Consider the following 20,902-nt stretch of genomic DNA (forward strand, 5'->3'; position numbering starts at 1 on the left):
CGTTCAACAACTTTCATGTTGTGCTGCATTATTCTTTAAGGGCCGTGACGTACAAAGATGGTCATATGCCATATGCGACCAGCGCATTGCCCACGCAGCATTCGCATTGGCGCAGTCTGGTCTGGAGATACCGTGTCCGCTATAAAGTATCGAACGGTTTCTTGGTCCAAAATGGCGGATATAATGACTTCTCATCAGACTATACGGATGCAGAGGCATGTGTGGAACCACACCTTGCGAATATGTCCTAAGACACATTTTCGAGTAACCCAAAGGCACAAGCGTTCAGCCTTCAAGACTGAATGGAGGTCATGAATAACTTGCACAGTAGCTGTGTCTTAAAAGTTAAACTTAGTCTTTAATCGCAGGTGGTTACATTATGACTAACAAACAGTAGTGTATAAATGTCTGACAATATCTTCATGTTTTGATTCACTTCTGAAGCACGTGCACAAACAGATCAACAATTGACCGATTGTTCATTGTACATTGATCAGCAAATCACTCGAGTGTCCCGGGCACTTTAGTCTTGGCGATTGTCGCGACAACATCATGAAGTTAATCAAAGCACTGACCGCACTGGGTTGTGTTCTGTGTGTGTCGGGTTCAGGAGGCAACGTGCTTGTGAATCTGTTTCAAACGGAGATAAAGGACTGTCTCACCGAGAATGGAATACTGCCAGTCTTTCATAAAGACACATTTGTGAGACTTATCCTCGCAACGGTTCAGAATGCTGAGTAAGTATGCATGACATGCAGTACTCGTCCATGTCATTGATATGAAAATGTATTCAACTATGTATTTATAATAAGTGTCGAAACACATTACAACCTGATGTATGTTAAACATAGTAACGGTTCGGAAGCCAAGTTTAAATTGATAATAAATTGTGTTATTGCTTGAAATCAACCATGTCAGACCGATCGCTATTGACTCGCTTAATTGTGTTTTTTTTTATATCATGTTCAACCGGGTCGTTGTCATTAAACCTGTTTTTTAAATATGATATGAGCTTTAATGTTATGTTATGCTTTTAAGTTTACTTGAGAGTGTATAATATATTATTTAACCTTTTTTTTATCCAGGACCTTTCGAAACGTAATGAAATGCGCAGCGTTACGGGTGAAGTTGGATCCGAAGCACACGTTGCACAGCACCATGCATCTGTTTGATATCAACGTCACCCCAGATATCGTGAGCAACATGTATAGTAACAGTAAGTGTTTGCTAAGATTTGAGGCAGATAGTCCGGGATCTGGGGCTTTTGAACTTTACGGTACAGGGTTTGGGTCTGTGAAACTTTAACTCACACATATTGCATGAAGTGAGATTATAATCCGAGATGCTTTGTCAAGGGTTCTGCTTTATCGTGGTTCCGTACTATAAGTAACTAAATAAATGTATCTATGGAGTTGATAGTCCTTGATAAGTATTCTTGTGAACTTAATATCTAGAATTTGAGGTCTAGGGGGCTGATAATCCTCCATCGCGTTAAGTTGAACTACGTCTAGGATTACACGGCGTATGTTCGGTGATGATTGCGATGATAAGATGATAAAAATGATGTGATGATGATAATAGTGATGAAGATGATCATCATCGTCACATCCTCCTCCTCCTCCTCCTCCTCCTCCTCCTCCTCCTCCTCCTCCTCCTCCTCCTCCTCCTCCTCCTCCTCCTCCTTCTCCTCCTCCTCCTCCTCCTCCTCCTCATCATCATCATCATCATCATCACCATCATCACCATCATCATCATCATCATCATCATCATCATCATCATCATCATCATCATCATCATCATCATCATCATCATCATCATCATCATCATCATCATCATCATCATCGTCATCACAGGTGGTTAGCGTGTGGCTATGATATTAATTTGTGAAATCATCATTTTGAATGATAAATAATCATATTATAACGAAAAATCAACTTTTCTATAAAAAAACATTCTCTATCAAATATATATTTAACAAGGTATTCAACTCAAAATCACCCTAAAACAGGGTGCATCGCTTTGAACAGCCATTACTTCATTAACTTTGCAGCGATTGTCATTAACCCGGTCTTATTCAACGCAGAAATGAATTTCCTTTCTGGAAATGTATATATCTTGTTATTTTTCTACACATGCTGGGTCAAATTTTAAGAAATACCACGATACACAATTCGCTTCACTTACTTGACAGCGATCAAACAGGATTAATGAATGAAATCTCCAGGTGTAAAGACACACCTTCGCATTGGACCAATGAAATAACTCGTGTGTTTAAAATGTCAGTTAGTTGAAATGTATGTAACCAAAGGTTTCAAATGGCGCTGGACAGTTTGTGTTGATTCATAATGCACGGTAAGAATGTTTTTTCATACGTTTTATTGAATTATGGTATCGAGGTACGTGAACTTTGCAGGGGAAATGCCCTTTACTCCGTGAAGATTTCAGTCTTAGATCCGGTCTGATCGATGTCAAGTGGGTCACGCGAGTTGTGTATCGTGTTATTTCTTAAAAGTTGACCCAGTATTTGTAAAAATATTGCAAGACATGTACATTTCTAGAAAGGAAATTCATTTATGCGTTGAAAAAGACCAAGATCCTGAAAATCGCTGCAAAATGTATGAAGTAACGGCTGTTCAAAGCCATGCACCCCTGTTTTCCGTTGATGTCGAGTTGAATACCATGTTAAATATATATTTGATATTGAATTTGTTTTTCAGAAAAGTTGATTTTTCGTTATAATATGATTATTTATCATTCAAAATGATGTTTTCACTTATTAATATCATAGCAACACGCTAACCACCTGTGATCATCATCATCATCATAATCATTATCATCATCATTATCATCATCATCAACAACATCATCATCATCATCATCATCATCATCATCATCATCATCATCATCATCATCATCATCATCATCATCATCATCATCATCATCATCATCATCATCACCATTTTCATTATCATCGTCGACGTCGTCGTCGTAATCCTCCTCCACCTCCTCCTCCTCCTCCTCCTCCTTATCATCATCATCATTATGATCATCATCATTTCTAACGGAGCCAAGAATGAAATATATTATTTAATTTTCTTCAGCCCATTTGGATGACTGGAATTGTCTCCAGGGGAGCCTTGTTACGTCACAATGCATTGATATGACACCATTAGGGACAAGCTGCAGGTAGGCTCCTTAATAATCCTAGTTTATATTTTGAATATAACAATACATGCAAGGAAAATGATGAAATCTTTTTGAAATTCATACGATTTGATTGAAACATTTAATTCGTTACAAAAGAAAATGATATTTTGTTTAATTGTGATCGAATAAAAAGGAAAGGTTCGAAAACTATTAGATCTAGACCGCTATAGCGTAGATTGGGAACACTGTTCAAAGAGTGCGATACTTATATATTGCAATTATTAAAGCTATTAAGATCTATGCGTTTATTGCATAAACGGTTTTCTTATTCCTTTTTTGGATGTTTGAATAATTCACTTTGGTAACATATTTACAGAATGACCGTAGCTTTAAAAGAAACCCAAATATATCCACTGAATATTCATCTACCTACATATTATTTAAACAAATCCGATGGGACTCGTGACGGCAAAATTAAGACGTAATTTTACAATGCTGGCTTGGGCATTCGCTCAGTAAACACTCTATACATGTATTTTCGATGATGCTATAATTTCCTGTCCCATCGACAAAAACACATTTTGTATTCTACATACGAGCCTCGCTCTGTGAGAATGGGGCTTAATGCATGTGCGTAAAGTGCCGTCCCAGATTAGCCTGTGTAGTCCGCAAATGCTTATCAGGGACGACACTATCCGGCTTATATTGATTTTCGCGAAAAGAAGCTTAAAACACCATAACAACGGAAAGTGTCGCTTAAGCCCCTATTTCCAAAAGCAAGGTTCATTTATTCAATGTAAAATTTGCAACGCCAGGGAGCGTCTTCTAACAGCCAACGCCACTTGCACTCAATTGATGTCCACGTGGAACTGCACGGGCGCCGTGAACGCCATTATACAGAACGTCGTCATGATGATGTTCGGGAAATGCCTCTACGATACCAGTGACATGTAAGAGAACCAGCCTCTCACGATCCTTGAGTGTTCGGGTTTATTAATATCATAAAATCATATATCGACTCCATTTTGTTTGCTCACTACAACAATCAATTTCCTTTTATTTAAAACAAAACAAAGTTATTAATCCAACGACTTCTTCCGCAACGGAAGAAGAGTCGCTTGCGTTTTGAAGAGACTTGTTCACGAATGCACTGTTTAGAAAAGCGACATTGTACTCATACAAGCGACATAATACTTAAAAATATTTGGTCGTTTTGGAATCAAATTGCAATCATTTTAAGTACACTTGTTTAGTAAAAATATTAAATGGATGTAAAAACACCAATAACAAATATGCAAATCGGTGAACAAGTCTCTTAAAAATCGCTGTATTGTTTATTCCCGTTGTAGCGCTTATTAAAATTTTAGACCTGAGAGGTGTGCTGATATTCTTTACGATAGGGCATTATAAACCATCACGTAAAACCCTTATTTAAAGTTAGCCGCCCTCACAGCATGCGAACATGTCGACGTTAAATCAGTGTTATTAAATGCTTTTTATTTTTCGTTTCAATGCGGTGATCCCAGTGTTAGTCATTTTGTGTGTATAGTTGGGTGTTCTCATACAACAGAAGCGGATCGAAACAATAATTCCTCTCCATAAACAGTTTCTGAAGTTTCATTGTTTGCTATCTTAGATATACAAAAATAACAAATACACAAATCACGTGGTACGAATAGAGCATCCACATGTCAAGTCAAAAGCATGTGTTCAAATTCCGAATGTGATCAACCTTTTCCTGGTTTTCAATTATTAGCAGCATTTCCTCTACTTATTTCATGTATTGAAAAATTTGAAGAAATATATTATTCAACGGAAAAGGAATGATATTTTAATATGGCTAAATCTCTCCAAAAAAAACATTGCTAAATAAAATGTGAATCGCTTCGTAAGTGTAGATTTGATATGTCGTGCATTTATAATTCGAAAATATTATTTTATAATCAAACAAATAAGTGAGTAAAAGTATATGTTTACTAATTCGTTGAGTGGTCTGCTACTTGTCTTGCATATATATATATATATTTTTTTTTTTTTTCTTTTACTGGTTTGACTGCATTTGATGATCATTTTATTGTGCATACAGTTATGCCAATCATCTAAGAAGTAGATGTATATAACAGCAGTTTTATTTGTTTACAAACGCGGAAGCCAATCGCGGAAAAGTATTCCAAACGCCTCTTCACATAATGTTTTATGTTTTTGTCCTGCAAAGACTCGTGTTTCAATAAATCAAGGCTGTACTTGAAAACTACTTGTTATGATTTCCGGTATGTGTTTACTTACGCGACTCATCTTATAAATCAGACGATTTTAGAAGTCAACATTCATGAGTTTATCCTGTAAACTTAATACATATATGCGATGATAAAAATATTTCACCGAACTAAAGATGAAATTATGAATCTGCGCCACTCGTGTTCTTAGCGCGACCTGCTTTGGCATTGGTTCGTTCTCTTTTGGAAAAATACAAAAAATCTAGTAGCTGGACCAGAAGCCAATACTTTTACTAATGCAGCATTTGGTTTATTTATAAAACAATCGTTTTATGTCATTTGTTATTTAATTTTGAAGATATTTGATCGTCCCACAGGCAACATAAAACATGCATTGACTTTTTAAAACTAAACAATGTCACAACTTATAATGGTTTATACGTCTCCGATTGAGATGTGTTAGTATGTTTATGCACTTTTGTAGATCAATTAATTTTCGCTGAATCGCACTACTTTGCCCGATTTTTTAAACTAAGGCGAAGAATGATGGACACATATATAAAAAATCTACTCAACCTTTACAGTTTGATTGGAATGCATAAGATATATCTCAAACTTTAAAATTAAATATATATGAATATGTTATTGCAAAGTTTACATATTTATGAACAGTCTAGATCACTATACCGCAATGCTTCCCATTTACTATTCCCTTGTCTCAAAAGGTTTCTCCTGTCGAAACAGATGCAGATTGGATTGGGTTGCTTTAATCGTTTATTATAATTTCAATAAGGTAAAAACATTAACATATTCTGCACTTAATACTAGTATAATATAAATAAAATATACCGAACACAAACACTTGAAACGCGTCATAAAGTGATTTTCAAAATTCAACAGAAAGTGAGCATAATCTGCTATAATGTTTGCCTTGTTTGCCTAAATTATATATATTAATACCGAATAATAACTTTTTGAGAGCATCAAATTAACATTGTGCTGCACATTAAGCAGGAAAGAGTATGACTTAAGTGCAAAATAAATCGGTCAGGATTAATGTTTACAATGACAGGTTATGAAGTTCATGTCAAGAAAAAATATCTTACCGAGTAATATACTTACATATAAGCAAGGGTTTTAACTTAAATGCCAGAACTTGTTTTCAGTATAATTAGTTATATCATGTTGCTAAATATTTACATGTAAGAATGTGTTGTTGGCCATATTATTAATTGTTAAGTATATGATGATGTTGATTTTAGAACAAGCTGACACTGGTATTACCAAAATGTTTCTAAAGTGCTTTTGTTCCTGGGATTTCCAACGGTGGTGACTGATCACATGTCAACTTATTTAAATATCAAAATCAAGGATAAGCCCATTCAACATCTGTAACAAGTCTATGACATTTAATAATTGTAAACTTTAAAAATATAGTTCAATAAATTAAGCAACTACAAAGAATTGTAACAATGCATCCACGTTAAAATGTCCAAACGACATGAACGATATCATTCAATTGACCAGTCGCCAAATTATCGATCGCTCCGCCCACATAGTCACGTGGTCTAGTGATTAGAAAACTCCGAGAAGCAGATCGCAATGATAGCGGATTAGGCGAGTGAAATACTATATTTGTAACGATGTATCATGCTATTTTCTACAAATAAATTGTTAAAGCCGCACACAAAACTAAACTGCTTGGTAAAACTTTTATACAATCATAAATGCTTTAAAGAGAAATGGCGTAATCGAAATAAAAGAGTAAACGGCAGACTGACTATCAGAAACGTTTCATACACATGTACACATATTATAGGGAATTTAATAAAAATCCGTTGTAAAAATTAACATTTATTTCATATTGATTTTGAACTTGTATTGAACAACCTTACAGTGAATCCGGTGGCTATTCATATATAATAATGTTTTTGAAAATATTTTTATTAAATGAAAATGACACAGCTATATCATTATGGGTTTTTTGTTTATTAAAAATGTTTAGATCTTTGTTTTATTGTGTTGTTTTTAAAAAGACATCGATTCTTTATGTTTTGATATAAATTCAATTTTGATTGTAACCATAATTTAATATAGGCCTAATTTCGTGGTTTCATTAACAGATAGTCTGATAAGCATTTTATTTCATGTATTGTTAATGCGAACCAGTTACATTTCACTATCGAAAAATGAAATGTTGGTATTACGGTGCTGTTCACGAACATTTGAATGGAATAATAAGCATATTATGCATTTGTTTATTTATAACAAGATGGACTTTACATGTTCATTGCAATGTTCAATTTTTCCCCGTATCAATATATGTTGTATTAGAAATGTTGTTGTTGTTGTATTATAAGCCGTACATTTTATACCTGAAGTCGCTAAAACTGGCTAAGCCGCGTTGAAATCACATTTTTGTTGTTTTTACTCAAGTTAAAACAATATTTAAGTTTACAATTTATAATGATTTCCCTTTTTTATGATCCAGGGAAAATAAATAAATGATTGGGAATTATTAAAGTAATTGAATGGTTTTCATTTCTTATGTACAGTACCTAACAATCCCTTAATGTTCCTTCGTTCTGAGATCCGCGCAGCATACTGTCATTTTTAAATTATCGACAATTACGCTGAGATTATTAATAAACACGTGTGGCAATTATTAATCTGCCCAAACTGCTTAATAATATTGTGCATCGAACGGTTTAATACGTTTTATAGAACACACAACTGTTGTGGTCAAACTATACTCGTTCATATGATCAAGAAATAAAGGTAAAATAATGACCTTTTATAAAGTATTAAAAGCACCTCCAATTTTGAATAATAATCAAACAGTTATTATCAGACATTTGATATCAAATCTGTGTAAACTCTTAAAAATTACGTCCATTCCATATATACGACACACTTTGTTCTTCGGACAAAATGGCGACCAGATAAGCGTTGCTAAGGGGTGTGTGAAAACTCGCGATCTGATTGGCTGATAGTTTTATTTGATTGACAGCTTGCGACTGGTCAATTGCTACTATAGGATATTGCATTTCCTCACTTTAATGTTCGTAAAGAACAGCGTTGCTTGGTAACAGGTAATTTACATTTCAAAAATTATAATTAAATTAAAAAAATAAAAATAAAGCTTTTTACGTCTGCTTAATTTGAGACAATTGCTCATATGAGGGGCGCCATGATCATATTAGAACATTTTTTGAAGACTAAACACACGTGTAGGACTATTTAAAATGAGTTGTAATTGAAACCCATGGGATATTCGATTTCCTTGGGCTCCAACAAGAACATTCATTATAATATTGGCTATCCACGACAAAATAGTAATGTAGCGCTTCCTATGCCGATGTTTATAGATCGTCGAAAGGTGGCCACACCGGACGTTATGAAAAAAATCAATCGTATGATCGCCAAAGAAATTCCTCTGACCAAGCTTGAGATGTCGTCTAAGTAAGAAATCTGGGAATATGAGGGCTTGGTTTCCTATAGGCCGTTAAGGCAGCTGTCTACAATTTTCTAGACAAAAAGCATAGCAAAAATACCATAAAGAAAGTAGGGAATGGGTGGGTAACAGTGATAACTCACGTCATGGCAATTACAGACCATTGAAATGTTCAAACACCCAAGTATATAGGGACTGAAATCTTCCGTACAAAGGGTCTTTGAAAGACAAGGTCTTGCGTGTTGTTCTTAATCCATGATTGTTCTTGCAAGCCACATTGGTTTAAACTAGAGGCAATTAGTCGTTGAGTATTTTAAGTTTTAAGTCGCTGGTATGTTCTATTATGTTTTTATTTTTTATTTATGAAAAAAGTTATAATTTTACCATGCTTATAAAATAACTCTATCAAAATTGAAAATGAATGATAACATCGTGTAACGATTGCCAGACTTTAACTTTGAATAATATACCAATATGAAAAACGAAGTATAATAATGCATTTTGCCATGCTTTCAATACACATTTAAACATAATAACCAATAACATTATGTATATCAAATACATTTATATTAATGATATAAATTTCCAAACGTTTATCCAAAATAAGTTTGCTTTCTTTGCCTGCGATTTTTTGTACTTAACATACGCCATCAACGCATCTCTGACACTCTAGAACGATAAAACATTTATGGCTGAGCATTCCCCAAATCCCATAAAATTCGGCGTAAACATTTATTTAAACCAATATATGCCCTTCGCTTATAAAGACATTATCGAGTCCGTTGTCAGGTATCGAACGCCTTCTCCTCTATGTTCTTTCTAAAGATATATCGGTTGTTTAACTGAAACGATGTGGGTTTAAACCATATGGTATGTGCTTATATTAGTATGCTGTGTTCTGACCACAGTATGATGTGTATTTGTTTTCGTATGATTTGTGTTTGTGATGGTATGCTGTGTGTTTGTGATTATATGTTGTGTGCTTGTGATTATATGCTGTGCGTTTGTGATCATATGATGTGTGTGTGTGTGTGTGTGTGTGTGTGTGATGATATGCTCTGTGCGTGTAATGATATGCTGCGTGTTTGCCAAGTCTCTATAAGCATAATAAAAGGAAAAGTCGGAAAATAAACCACTGCTAAATACTGATGATTGTTTATTTAAAGACAATATTGGCGCTAAAATTCTCAAATATTGTGGGGATACCATTGTAGGTCCGATTACTTCTATTATTAATACCTGTATAAATGCTGGAATTTTTCCTGACCAGCTTAAAGATGCATATGTTTTGCCAATACATAAAGGTGCTGATAAAAGTGATCTTAACAATTATAGACCAATTTCTATTCTCCCAACAATTTCGAAGATATTTGAGAGACACATCACAAATCACCTAAAATCATATCTTGAAAAGCATGAACTACTCCACAGTTACCAATCTGGTTTCCGCCAAAATCATTTCTGTCAAACATCCTTGATTCGCCTTGTAGATTCTTGGTTACAGTATATTGATTCTGGTCGCATGGTTGGATCAATTATCCTGGATCTCAGGAAAGCATTCGATTTAGTAGATCATGACATTTTACTTGAAAAACTCAGCATGTACCATTTTTCTGACAATGCTCTTGCTTTGATGAAATCTTATCTTTCTAATAGAAGACAGTGTATTAAAATAGGTTCCAGAAAATCGTCGTTTCTATATATCAAAACCGGTGTACCACAAGGCTCTATACTTGTGCCAATTTTATTTCTTATTTACATTAATGACATCCCATCCTTCGTTAAAAACTCAACAATTGATCTTTACGCAGACGATTCAACATTACACGTATCGGATTATAACATTCATAATATACAATTATATTTGCAAAACGATTTGGACAGTATAGCAACATGGTGTTCCTTTAATAACATGTCAATTCATCCAAACAAAACTAAATGTATGCTTTTAGCAAAAGCTCGTAGTTCTATTGACAATCTTAGACTTAATATTAATGGCATTATCCTTGAACAAACCAAAGAATTTAATTTACTAGGAGTTACGATTGATGAGCATCTTACATGGCAATCTCACAAAAACAGTGTAAGTCGTAAACTGAACTTTAAACTAGCCTTATTAAAACGAATAAACTGTTTTATTAACTATGAAACAAAAACACTATTTTACAACTCATATATATTAACAACTATGGATTATTGTTGCGCATTGTGGTTTTCAGCAACACAGTCACATTTACGTAAAATACATTCGATACAAAAACGAGCTGCTAAAATAATACTGAACGAACCATATTCAACTCCTTCAGCTCCCTTATTCAAAGAACTAGGTTGGTTGGCATTCAGTAACAGATGTACTTACCTAATTGGATCTATTGTTCATAAGTTTGTTATAGGCGCAATGCCCTCTTATTTCAATAATTTTATTCATATCTCAAATAACAATGTGTACGCTCTTAGATCCATCACACACACTGATATATCATCTATTCCATTTAAAACAAATTATGGAAAACGAGCGTTTTCGTTTCGGTCACGAACCATATGGAATTCAATTCCAATAAGCATCCGACAAGTGTCTTCGAATACTACATTCAAAATAAATTTTAAAAAATACCTACAAACAAATCATATATATATGCTCATTTTGTTTTTAAATTTTTCTATGTAAATACTTTGTTGTGATGTGTCTGATGTGATTTATTTTGAAAGATTGATTTTTGTAAGATTGTTTTTTTGTATCAGATTTTGCATTATCATACTCATCATCGTCACCATTATCATCGTCGTCGTCATCTTCGTCGTCGGAATTGATAAGGAAGTCATTATATAGAGAATAATGGGTTGGTTTTGATTATAGATCAGGTTTATCATGCGAGGCTTAGAAAACAAAAAGCACGAGCCTTGGCGAGTGCTTTTTCGTTTTCGTGCCGAGCATGATGAACCTGATCTATAATCAACACTAATCTATTATGATATTTATCCCACTTTTAATTTAGTAAACCTTTTTATTTAAACAGAATTAGTTTGACTGGATAATTTCGCTGGATTTATGACGTCATTTCGTTGAAATATTGACGTCATTTCCTGCCGTTGATTATAGATGATATTTAATCAACGGGACTTTAATCAACCGAATTCGCTGTTAAGAGGGATAAAACATTTAACTGTATAGTTAATTTTCTTTTTTTTGTATGTTCGTATGCATGTTTCAATATGTTTACTTGTGTTTTGTTACTGAAGACCACATTGTAAAAAAGAAATTATTTCTTAATGTGAATTCTTCATGAAATAAAGTTATTATTATTATTATTATTATAAAGATCTATGGTTTGTCATAGTCTGCTGTGTGTTTGTCATGGTATGTTGTTTGTTTGTTATGGTATGCTGTGTTTTATTTGTACTATCATGTGGATTATTTTCATTCTGGACACTTGGTTTGTGTCAAAGATCACGTGAAGGTGCGTTTTCTATGACGTAAACATAAGATCTTTGACAAGAACCGAGTGTTCCGAATAAAAATAACGCCAACTAATATCATAGCGAATGAAAAGGACATCATGTTAGATAAGCCCGAAATATAGTTCATCAAACACACAACATACAATGACAAACACACAACATTCAATGACACACATTCTTTTGTTTTCTACACTCCACAGGAGCACATCAATCACCAAGACGACGGTTCTTACCATGGATCATTTACCAACTACCTCACCTCTTCCGGACATTGAACTGATTTTTGAGTCCGGTTTTATCAAGTGTTCTGTGCAAATGTTCGCCTCAGAGTTTATGAGTCTTCCCTTTCTTTTCCCACCTTCACAGCAGACGCTGGACGACATCTTGTTTGAGGCAGATAATGATGTCAATGTCACGGCCAGACACGAGCGAATCAAGGGAATATTCTGCAGGTGTCTATTTGTTTTATTACGTATGTCGAAAAACTACTTCGAAAAACCTAGGCGCACATTGTTGCTTGATGCTTCCGGTGACCGTAGTATATTAACATTTAAGAGCTCTAGGTGGTGTACTATTATTATAAACGCGTCACTCAGTTAACATTTTTTTTGCTTAGCAAAAACCCCGCTGTTTGTAAAACTTGACAAAAACACATACCTTAATTGCCTGTTCACTTGCTTTTGAATGCTGCATACATACGGATAAATATCTGTGACATTGCATAGCTCCAGCAGTTTTCGATTAACAATCGAAACAAATACACATTAATTAATTATTGCAAGAAATTGTAAAGTTGCAACAACTTAAGACATTTTGCCAAACAATTCATAGCAAACAATGTTTCTAAAAGATATATTATGGCAAAGTGGCGGACTGGGTGTAATGCAGGTACGTAAAGTGTCGTCCCAGATCGCACAGGCTAATCAGAGACGGTACTTTCCGCCGTATTAAATTTTTCTTTCAAGGGAGTCTATTCTAACGAAATATCCAATTTAGGAGGATGTGTTTTCCCTGATAAGACTGCATGTTCTGCACAGGCTAGTCTGAGGCGAAACTCTACGCAAATGGATTACGCCCAGTTTTAACAGAATGCTGCTCATTTTGTAGCAAAGTAGCGGACTGGACGTCATGTGTTCAAAATCGTCTGCGGACGGACACCGGAAATAAGATCAACAAATGGTTAAGCCCGTTCGTCAACATAGATGGTCTCGGGCTACAGATGAAAACCTACTGTGACAAAAGTCATCGTGAGTTGCAAACGTATTCAAGATTTATTAAACGGGAGTATCTATGGTTAATTCTTGTACGATTTCGTGTATTTTTCGACGATCACACATTCCGGTATGAAAACGAGATCTCATTTTTTGTATTTAATTAGTTAGTAATTGCACGTTTAAACAGCAAAAATAACGTATATTAAAATTTCGCAGAGTTGTATGAGTATTTGTTCCATTGCATTACGCTACAAAAGGTAAACAATATTTAACATGTTAATAGCTGTTATTTTCGTAAAGGTTTGGTGGTTATATATTTTTATTCAAAAACCAACATTAATTTTATGTATATTTTTTATTTCTATGAGGATTAATTAATAAAAGCCTTACAACGTCGACAATACCAAGAAGACGGATAACAATCATTATTAATATAATACACCAGAGTCCTCTGGACAAAATTTCAATGCGATTTTCTTTTTTCTATAAAATCGAATATTTAAATGACACACACGGCATAAAAGCGTGTCATAATTTTATTTATGCGATTTCTAGCTGCGTCATGTTTTTAGAGGTTACATCGATGTACGTCTGCACGCTGGCCAAGACAAAGAACAGCACGTGCAATGGAGGTATCATGGATGTGCTCGACGAAATCAGCACGAAACCTTTCGACCCGAACCAGTACGGTGATAAGTGTGGGTAAGAACGTGTACATGTAGTTTATAAACCTTAAATTGTACAGGTTAAACCTATTTATTTAAGCTCGATTACATCGACAGTCTGAGGGGTTTTGAAGCGCTCTCGAGTCCGTTTTCTGGGTCGAGTCAGTACTTGGAGTCTTTTGGAGAGATGTGAAGAGCGCTCCAACAGTCAGGTCGAACCCGTTACATCCCGTTTGCTAGGCGGACACCTTATCCACTACGCCATTGTGAACTCTAAAATACTTTTAATAAAACATAAGAAGGTCCAAATCCCTAGAACAAGCTTAACAATAGGCTTTATGGACCTTTCTGTATTTTGTATTAATCAGAATATAAACTTAAAATGAATGCCGGCTATTACTACATGAGTAATACATGTATGGGTTCATACAAAATACTAAAACAAGCCAAAAATAAAAGAAAGATATGGGTCTATCCCATAGCTGAGAAGCGTGATCAAAGCATTAATCAGCAGTTAAACTGTTTTATCCCATGTTTATACCAACATTGACAGTATAATTCCCCATGGAATAAACTAGCCTGTATCCCACCTTGTTGAATATACCTGTCGCGTGCACGGACTACTTTTTATTCTACCACTAAATGATTTTTCATAAGAAATCTCTAGAGTCGAGAAAACTTAGGCTTTAAATTTATACGACCTTCAACCTTTAGATCTAGTCAAGAGACATAGTTTTTCGCCATCCGTATAATGATGAATCGGCTGATTGATGGCGTCATAAATGACCTACTTAATTGGTCATTTTCCAAAAATATTTTATGTCATCTTTTGGTGTACACGAAACTAGTATGGGAATACAACTTTGAATTCGCGCATTTTTTCGTGTTAATGTATCATGGATGTAATTATGAAAAAGCGCATATTCTATGGACTACTTACCTCGGATGGAACCGGTGAGACGAAGGATTTAGATCAACGCGTAGATCTAGCTTATTCGTGTTATTGATTTTGAGAATATGCGTGCCTATTTGGATGTGAAATTGTGTGTGTAGAACATACTGATAGGTTAGTATTTTGGTTCAGAAGTCTATTCGAATTGTTTTGCTTTTGATGTCAGTAAACGAAAGGGCATTTTCTTTGATGAATAAACTTTGTCTTTGTTATTTTATCAAAGAAAGTCTATTCAGTAAGAATAACCCGTTTGCAACAAGTGTTTCAAAGCTTAATAGAATTATTACGGATTACCTTGTGTTTGTGTCGCAAACTACAGGATGTGAAGGCTAGATCTAGACGCCATCAAAATTTGCAGCGTTCATGAAAAAATAAGGCGAGTATAGTCTATCTGATAATTTATGTTAAGGACGACTCTTTGTGTTAATCTACATCCGAACATGTTTGTTGACATCGACATCAATTTGTCAGGAGCAATCGCCGCCATATTGGATTTTGATCATTTTCTTTCGAAAATAAAATGAATTGTATAAAAGTAAAATCTTTTTTTCGCGGTCGTAATTTGTTACAATTTGCATGCTTCGTAAAATTGAATCGAGGCATATGGTGATGTTTTTTCTCGTTTTACAATTTTTGTGTGAATTTTTTAAGACTATTTTGCGTACCAGAACAAATACATTCTATATCACTACGCGTGGTTACATTCGTTAGATTATAAGCGCTTTTAAGAATGAATTAATTTATTATTAAGGTTATTAGATCTATTTATGTTAAATGTCACGTTGAAAAAAATGGGATAAACTAGGATTAGCATTGAATAGAGAGAATTTATGTTCCTCGGCTAAAACAACGAAAGCGCTCGCGCTCCCGGTGTTCTAAGCCTCGCAGCATAAACTTCTCTCTATTCAAAGCTAACCTAGTATTCTGTATCAATCTGGGGTGCTTAAAAGATGTTGCCTAGTGTATTGCATCACTTAGTCCATTGAGATCCAGCCGTGCCCTGAGTCAAAACGTTAACACATATTAATTCGCCCTTTCGTCGTTAATTGTCGATGCACACCACCCTTTCTATTACGTCCGGCACACGTACTCGCCGCCCTCATCAGAAATTCTGCACGATCCGTGAAGTTACCACGCCCTATATTGCTACAGATATCGTCTCTCGAACAGAACATTGCGTAAAGGTAATGTTTATATTTCAGAGAGTTGCGACGAAGGATAAAGTGCAGGGTGACCGAGCTATCCGGGTGTAACATGGAGTATGCATCAACCATGGACTTGTTTCTGAATGGTCTGCTAAAAGATGACTGCAAAGCGGGGGCCAACTTTACAGTGAGCAACGTTTTCTACTTTCGTTTGCGTGATCTCATTTTCGTCGTTTCTAACACATTCAACTTAGACAATAACACACCGCAAAGCTGGGTTCGACGTATATAATCGGCCCGCTACCGACATAACGGCCCAATGGCCATAATGCGGCTAGAGGCGATTATAGTTGTCCGGCCCAGCTCTGTCGTGTCTATAACATATCCTCCTATTTGGTTCCTTCGCATGAATTTATTACAGAATCAGCTTCCCAAACACTAGGTTTCATTCAATTTATAAGAAATTTATGACGTATGTCATGATACCTAATTTCTGTGAAGAAATAAACCAATTGTAGCTAGACTATCTGGATTTTAGGGATATCAATTTGGACGTGACACACATTTTAAGCACCGAGCTAATCCAAAACGTATTTCAGATTGTGTGTTTGTCGCGCATCATTGGAAGCTTCTATTTTAGAAAAAATAAATCGCTCCGACAAGTCATTCGATTTTGTAAATTGTGCTTTGGTCAGAATGGTCAGTATTCGATACGAACGTTTCCAAAATAGTGTGATTTAAAATAAATCAGATTAAGAGATGAAAAAAGATAAAATGGAATAGCGTATCTTTGTAATTTCATTATTATCAGCACTGGATTACATTTGTAATCGAGCTGTGTCTTACCAAATGGTGTTCTTTAATGAGTCCTGTTTAAACTTAAATAGTGTAATTAATCTTATGAACAAAACAGTTTCAGTTTCAGTCGATATTTTTATTTTGGCAATTTTGCACAGCGTTTGATTATCATAATGTTCAATCTTTCGTTGATTTGTGGCTTTATTCTATTGATCACCGTTTGCTAAGACTAGATGTGGACGTCTTTTTGTTTAGTTGAAGCTGCATAATCGGATTCCTTTGAGATGAAAAATCGCCTCGGCTTGGCGGGTCGATACAATTATAAGAATAACGACCCGCTCGCGTCGTTGTTTTGTTACTTTTTATAGGAATAACATGTAAAATACAGTCGAATCAACGAGGTAGGTTATCCTACTCGCATTTTTTTCTCACCGGATGCCTTTCAAAACTGATTCTTAGTGTATATTTAGTGCCCGTTTTTATGCCAGTTACTGATAACTATTAAACTAAAACAGTACAGTCAAGAAAGTATGACCGTAAAAAGTAATTAACCACCAACCACAAATTATTCGACAGTGCTAGAATGTGGACTTAAGTACCATGGACTGACGGTCCTATGCTTCACAAGGCAAGGTTATATGTGCATGTAATAAGAGTCTCTTTCCGATAAAAATAGGCTTAATGCATGTCCGTTAAGTGTCGTCCCAGTCTGCATAGGCTAATCAAGGACGACACTCTACGCCTAAACTGGATTCTCGTTTTAAACGAATTTCCTTTAAAGGGCAAATCCATAAAGGCGGACTGGAGAGGCTTATCTGGACCGACACTGTATACGCATATGCATTAAGTTCTGATTTACCAGAACGAGGCTAATATATAGAAAATGTATTATTTGCATAACAAAATCATTTATGCCCAACACAAAATATAGTTCGGCATTAAAAAGTGCCAGCATTCGACTACAAGCCCATGTTCGAGGTTATACTTTAGGTTCCGGATTTCTTTGCTTTTCGATCAGCATTCACGCAAAAACAAAGCTGTGAAAACATGTGGATGGAACAGACGGATCTGGATTATGATTCCCATAAATTTACAACATTTACACTGCTATTAAACGGACTTGCTTTTATTGATCTTTTTTCTGAAACACATATTATGAACCTATTTTGGGTTTCATTTGACGATTGAGTATTATGGCGCTGTTGTTTCTTTCCATTACAACATAAATGAGTTTTGTCATGCAATAATGGGTCTTATGCCATATGCAGCCAGCACTACTCCATACCATTCTGTGCAGTAGCGCAGTCTGGTCAGTAGCTTCCCCGTCCACTAATGATACTTTACGTACCTTAATAGCGGGCATGGAAGCTCCTGACCAGACTGCGTGGATGCGCAGGCTGGTCTGGAGCTTGAATGGCCGCATATAGCATAAGACCCACTTTAGCATGACGCGGCTCACTTCTGAGTTGCTTTCTAACATCTTAATGTCACTGTAACAACTGTACAGAAATGCCTCCCGTTACTTTGCATTTGTTCATTTATGTTTATTATACCACCCATTATTTAAATTGGATATAATGGATACCGGTTCTAGTAAAGTGTGTCTGTTTCAATGTCAGGAAAGCCTCGACAATGGAGGCAGAGGCGACTCGACCTCAAAACCGTCGGGTCAAGGAGGCAGGAATGGCGCTGGCTCTAACAAGGTCGCACGTAGTCTGACCATGACAATAGTGCTGCTTGCTGTGGGCTTCGTTGCCGTGATGAGAAAGTAAAAGTGTGCGTTCTTTATACGTATTGTTTGTAGATGGATTGTCTTACAGGACTATCCAATTGTTTTCCCGAAACAAAACTTTCAAATCCTTTTAGGTATTTACTCCAAACTGCATAGATTGATATATTAATGTTAAATGGAATGCAGTGCCCAAGAGTAACGAAGTATAGCTTAAGCGTACACCTTAGTTAAATTTGCTGACAGGAATTTTAAATCATCTGTTATAGAGATATGGAATACAAGTCAGATGTGTATTCGACAATTTGCAACTAGACTAAGATTTACACATCGTAATACATAAAAAAAGATTGTTTGGATGTTTTACTTTCATTGGAATGTTCAGTACACAGCACCAATATTGTTTAAGATGTACGTTATTCCATAATACCTCTCAAAAAGTCTTGGTATATATCTTAAAGTTACCATCTTAGAATGAATGTTCAAGTTGTAGCTATATACATTTTATAATTATTTTATATTAATGATGAGCCTTTTGATGATAAACACGTTCTTTATCTGACTGTCAATTTAATAAATTGTGTACACTGTTGTTCTTAATTGATTTTAATATTAATTCGTTTATTATCACATAACTTACCTTTTTTTCTCTTGATCTGACAAAATATTCATGCTAACAAGTATTCATATGTGTATATATATTTTTGAATGTCATCTTTTTAAAAGAAATGTCTTATTTATTAGAAAATATTAAATTCATTAAAAAAATAATTGCACAACACTTTTTATTATTAATCTGAACGTATACACTGTTTTCAAAATATATAACAAATGATACTACTTTTCATAATATAATACTTACACACACCAATAAAATCCTACCAAATCTGGTAGGATTTTCTTGTGATGGAAGTGATTGTACGTGAGAGCATGGAACGACAACTCTACTTGAAGATTGTAAACGCATCTTCATTTTTAGCATACATACATTGTATTGTATTGTTTACTGTTGGTTTATTATCGTTTTCTTTAATCGTCTGATAAGTACTCACATCTATAGTTACCTATTTATTGTATTACATTTTCTTGTCTGTTTTTTTTTGTAATAATTATCAACCAAATTAATAAGTTGAAGATTATGCTCAGTATTTTTTTATAAATAGATAAAAATATATACATACATTTGTTACAATCTGTCAATTTTTTAATGTTTAATTCATTTACTGTTTTATATTATATGTGGGAAGTTTTATTTTACGGTGTTGTTTAACAACAATTAATTGAACATAAGATTGCCATTGTTTAAATGTAAGTGATACTTTAATATAAATTTGTTGTCTAAATTAGCTATTTTAGTATTAGAATTATTATAGTTATTTTCAAAAATATTCCCCTGCAAACTTTCTTGATATCTATGGTCGATTTTTTTTCTAATTACTGCATCGGTTTGGCAGTACAAATACTCGCTTGTGAAGGAAATGATCTTAAACATTCTAAATCGATCGAACTACATATACATAAAGTTTGCTACACATGTTTTTACAGAAATTTGTTTCGTGTTAAAATTGTAAATATGTACTCGAACTACTTTTGCTGCCTATGTATTAACTTAAGAAAAAAAAATGTAAATAAAATCCTATGTACATTTATTTATCTTGTCATGTTATTGTTGATTTATACATATGTTTTCATTCAGATTAGGTGGTTTAACGCCCGTCATGAAGAAAACGGGTCTTATGCCACATTCGGCCTGCTACAGTCAAGATCAGCCTGCGTAATCGCGCAGTCTAATCAGTAGCTGAACTATCCACTCATGAGACCATAAAACCTAGCGTGACATTACAGCTGACAGAGTAGCTCCAGGCCAGACTGCACGACCTTGCAGGCTGGTCTGGAGCTACGCTGGCCGCATGCGGCATCAGACCAATGTCTGAAAGACCCGGCTTGATCATGAAAAACACTACATGAATTAATTTACCAAAATGAATTCTACAACAAAACAACCAAGAACAAAGGGACATAGATCCTCCTGATTGCTTACCAGAGTAATGTTTTGAATGTTGATTTAGAGAAGTAAACTTTTGAAGGAATTTTGCTACGATAGTTTATATTTAACGTTCCCT

The 20,902-nt window shown here is 34.9% G+C and overlaps 1 protein-coding gene across 1 annotated transcript; it reads left to right on the forward strand.

Annotated features, from left to right (window-relative positions):
• Nucleotides 1–496: 496 nt before the first annotated feature.
• LOC127855070 (uncharacterized) lies at nucleotides 497–20,428 on the forward strand. The gene is made up of 9 exons (XM_052390411.1): nucleotides 497–737; nucleotides 1,086–1,216; nucleotides 3,102–3,186; nucleotides 3,963–4,097; nucleotides 12,477–12,728; nucleotides 13,384–13,523; nucleotides 14,063–14,192; nucleotides 16,310–16,439; nucleotides 18,670–20,428. The coding sequence occupies exons 1-9, from the start codon at nucleotides 553–555 to the stop codon at nucleotides 18,820–18,822; spliced, it is 1,341 nt and encodes a 446-aa protein (XP_052246371.1). The 5' UTR covers nucleotides 497–552; the 3' UTR covers nucleotides 18,823–20,428.
• The last annotated feature ends 474 nt before the right edge of the window (nucleotides 20,429–20,902 follow it).

This window comes from Dreissena polymorpha, chromosome 13, assembly GCF_020536995.1.
Source record: "Dreissena polymorpha isolate Duluth1 chromosome 13, UMN_Dpol_1.0, whole genome shotgun sequence".
NCBI classification, from domain to species: domain Eukaryota; kingdom Metazoa; phylum Mollusca; class Bivalvia; order Myida; family Dreissenidae; genus Dreissena; species Dreissena polymorpha.

What these genes read in the sequence shown, in the direction of transcription:
- LOC127855070 (XM_052390411.1), top strand. Translation starts at nt 553, where the DNA reads ATGAAGTTAATCAAAGCACTGACCGCACTGGGTTGTGTTCTGTGTGTG. An exon ending in GCAACGGTTCAGAATGCTGA is followed by an intron (nt 738 to 1,085) that starts GTAAGTATGCAT and finishes TTTTTTATCCAG; the next exon opens with GACCTTTCGAAACGTAATGA. An exon ending in CTCTACGATACCAGTGACAT is followed by an intron (nt 4,098 to 12,476) that starts GTAAGAGAACCA and finishes TACACTCCACAG; the next exon opens with GAGCACATCAATCACCAAGA.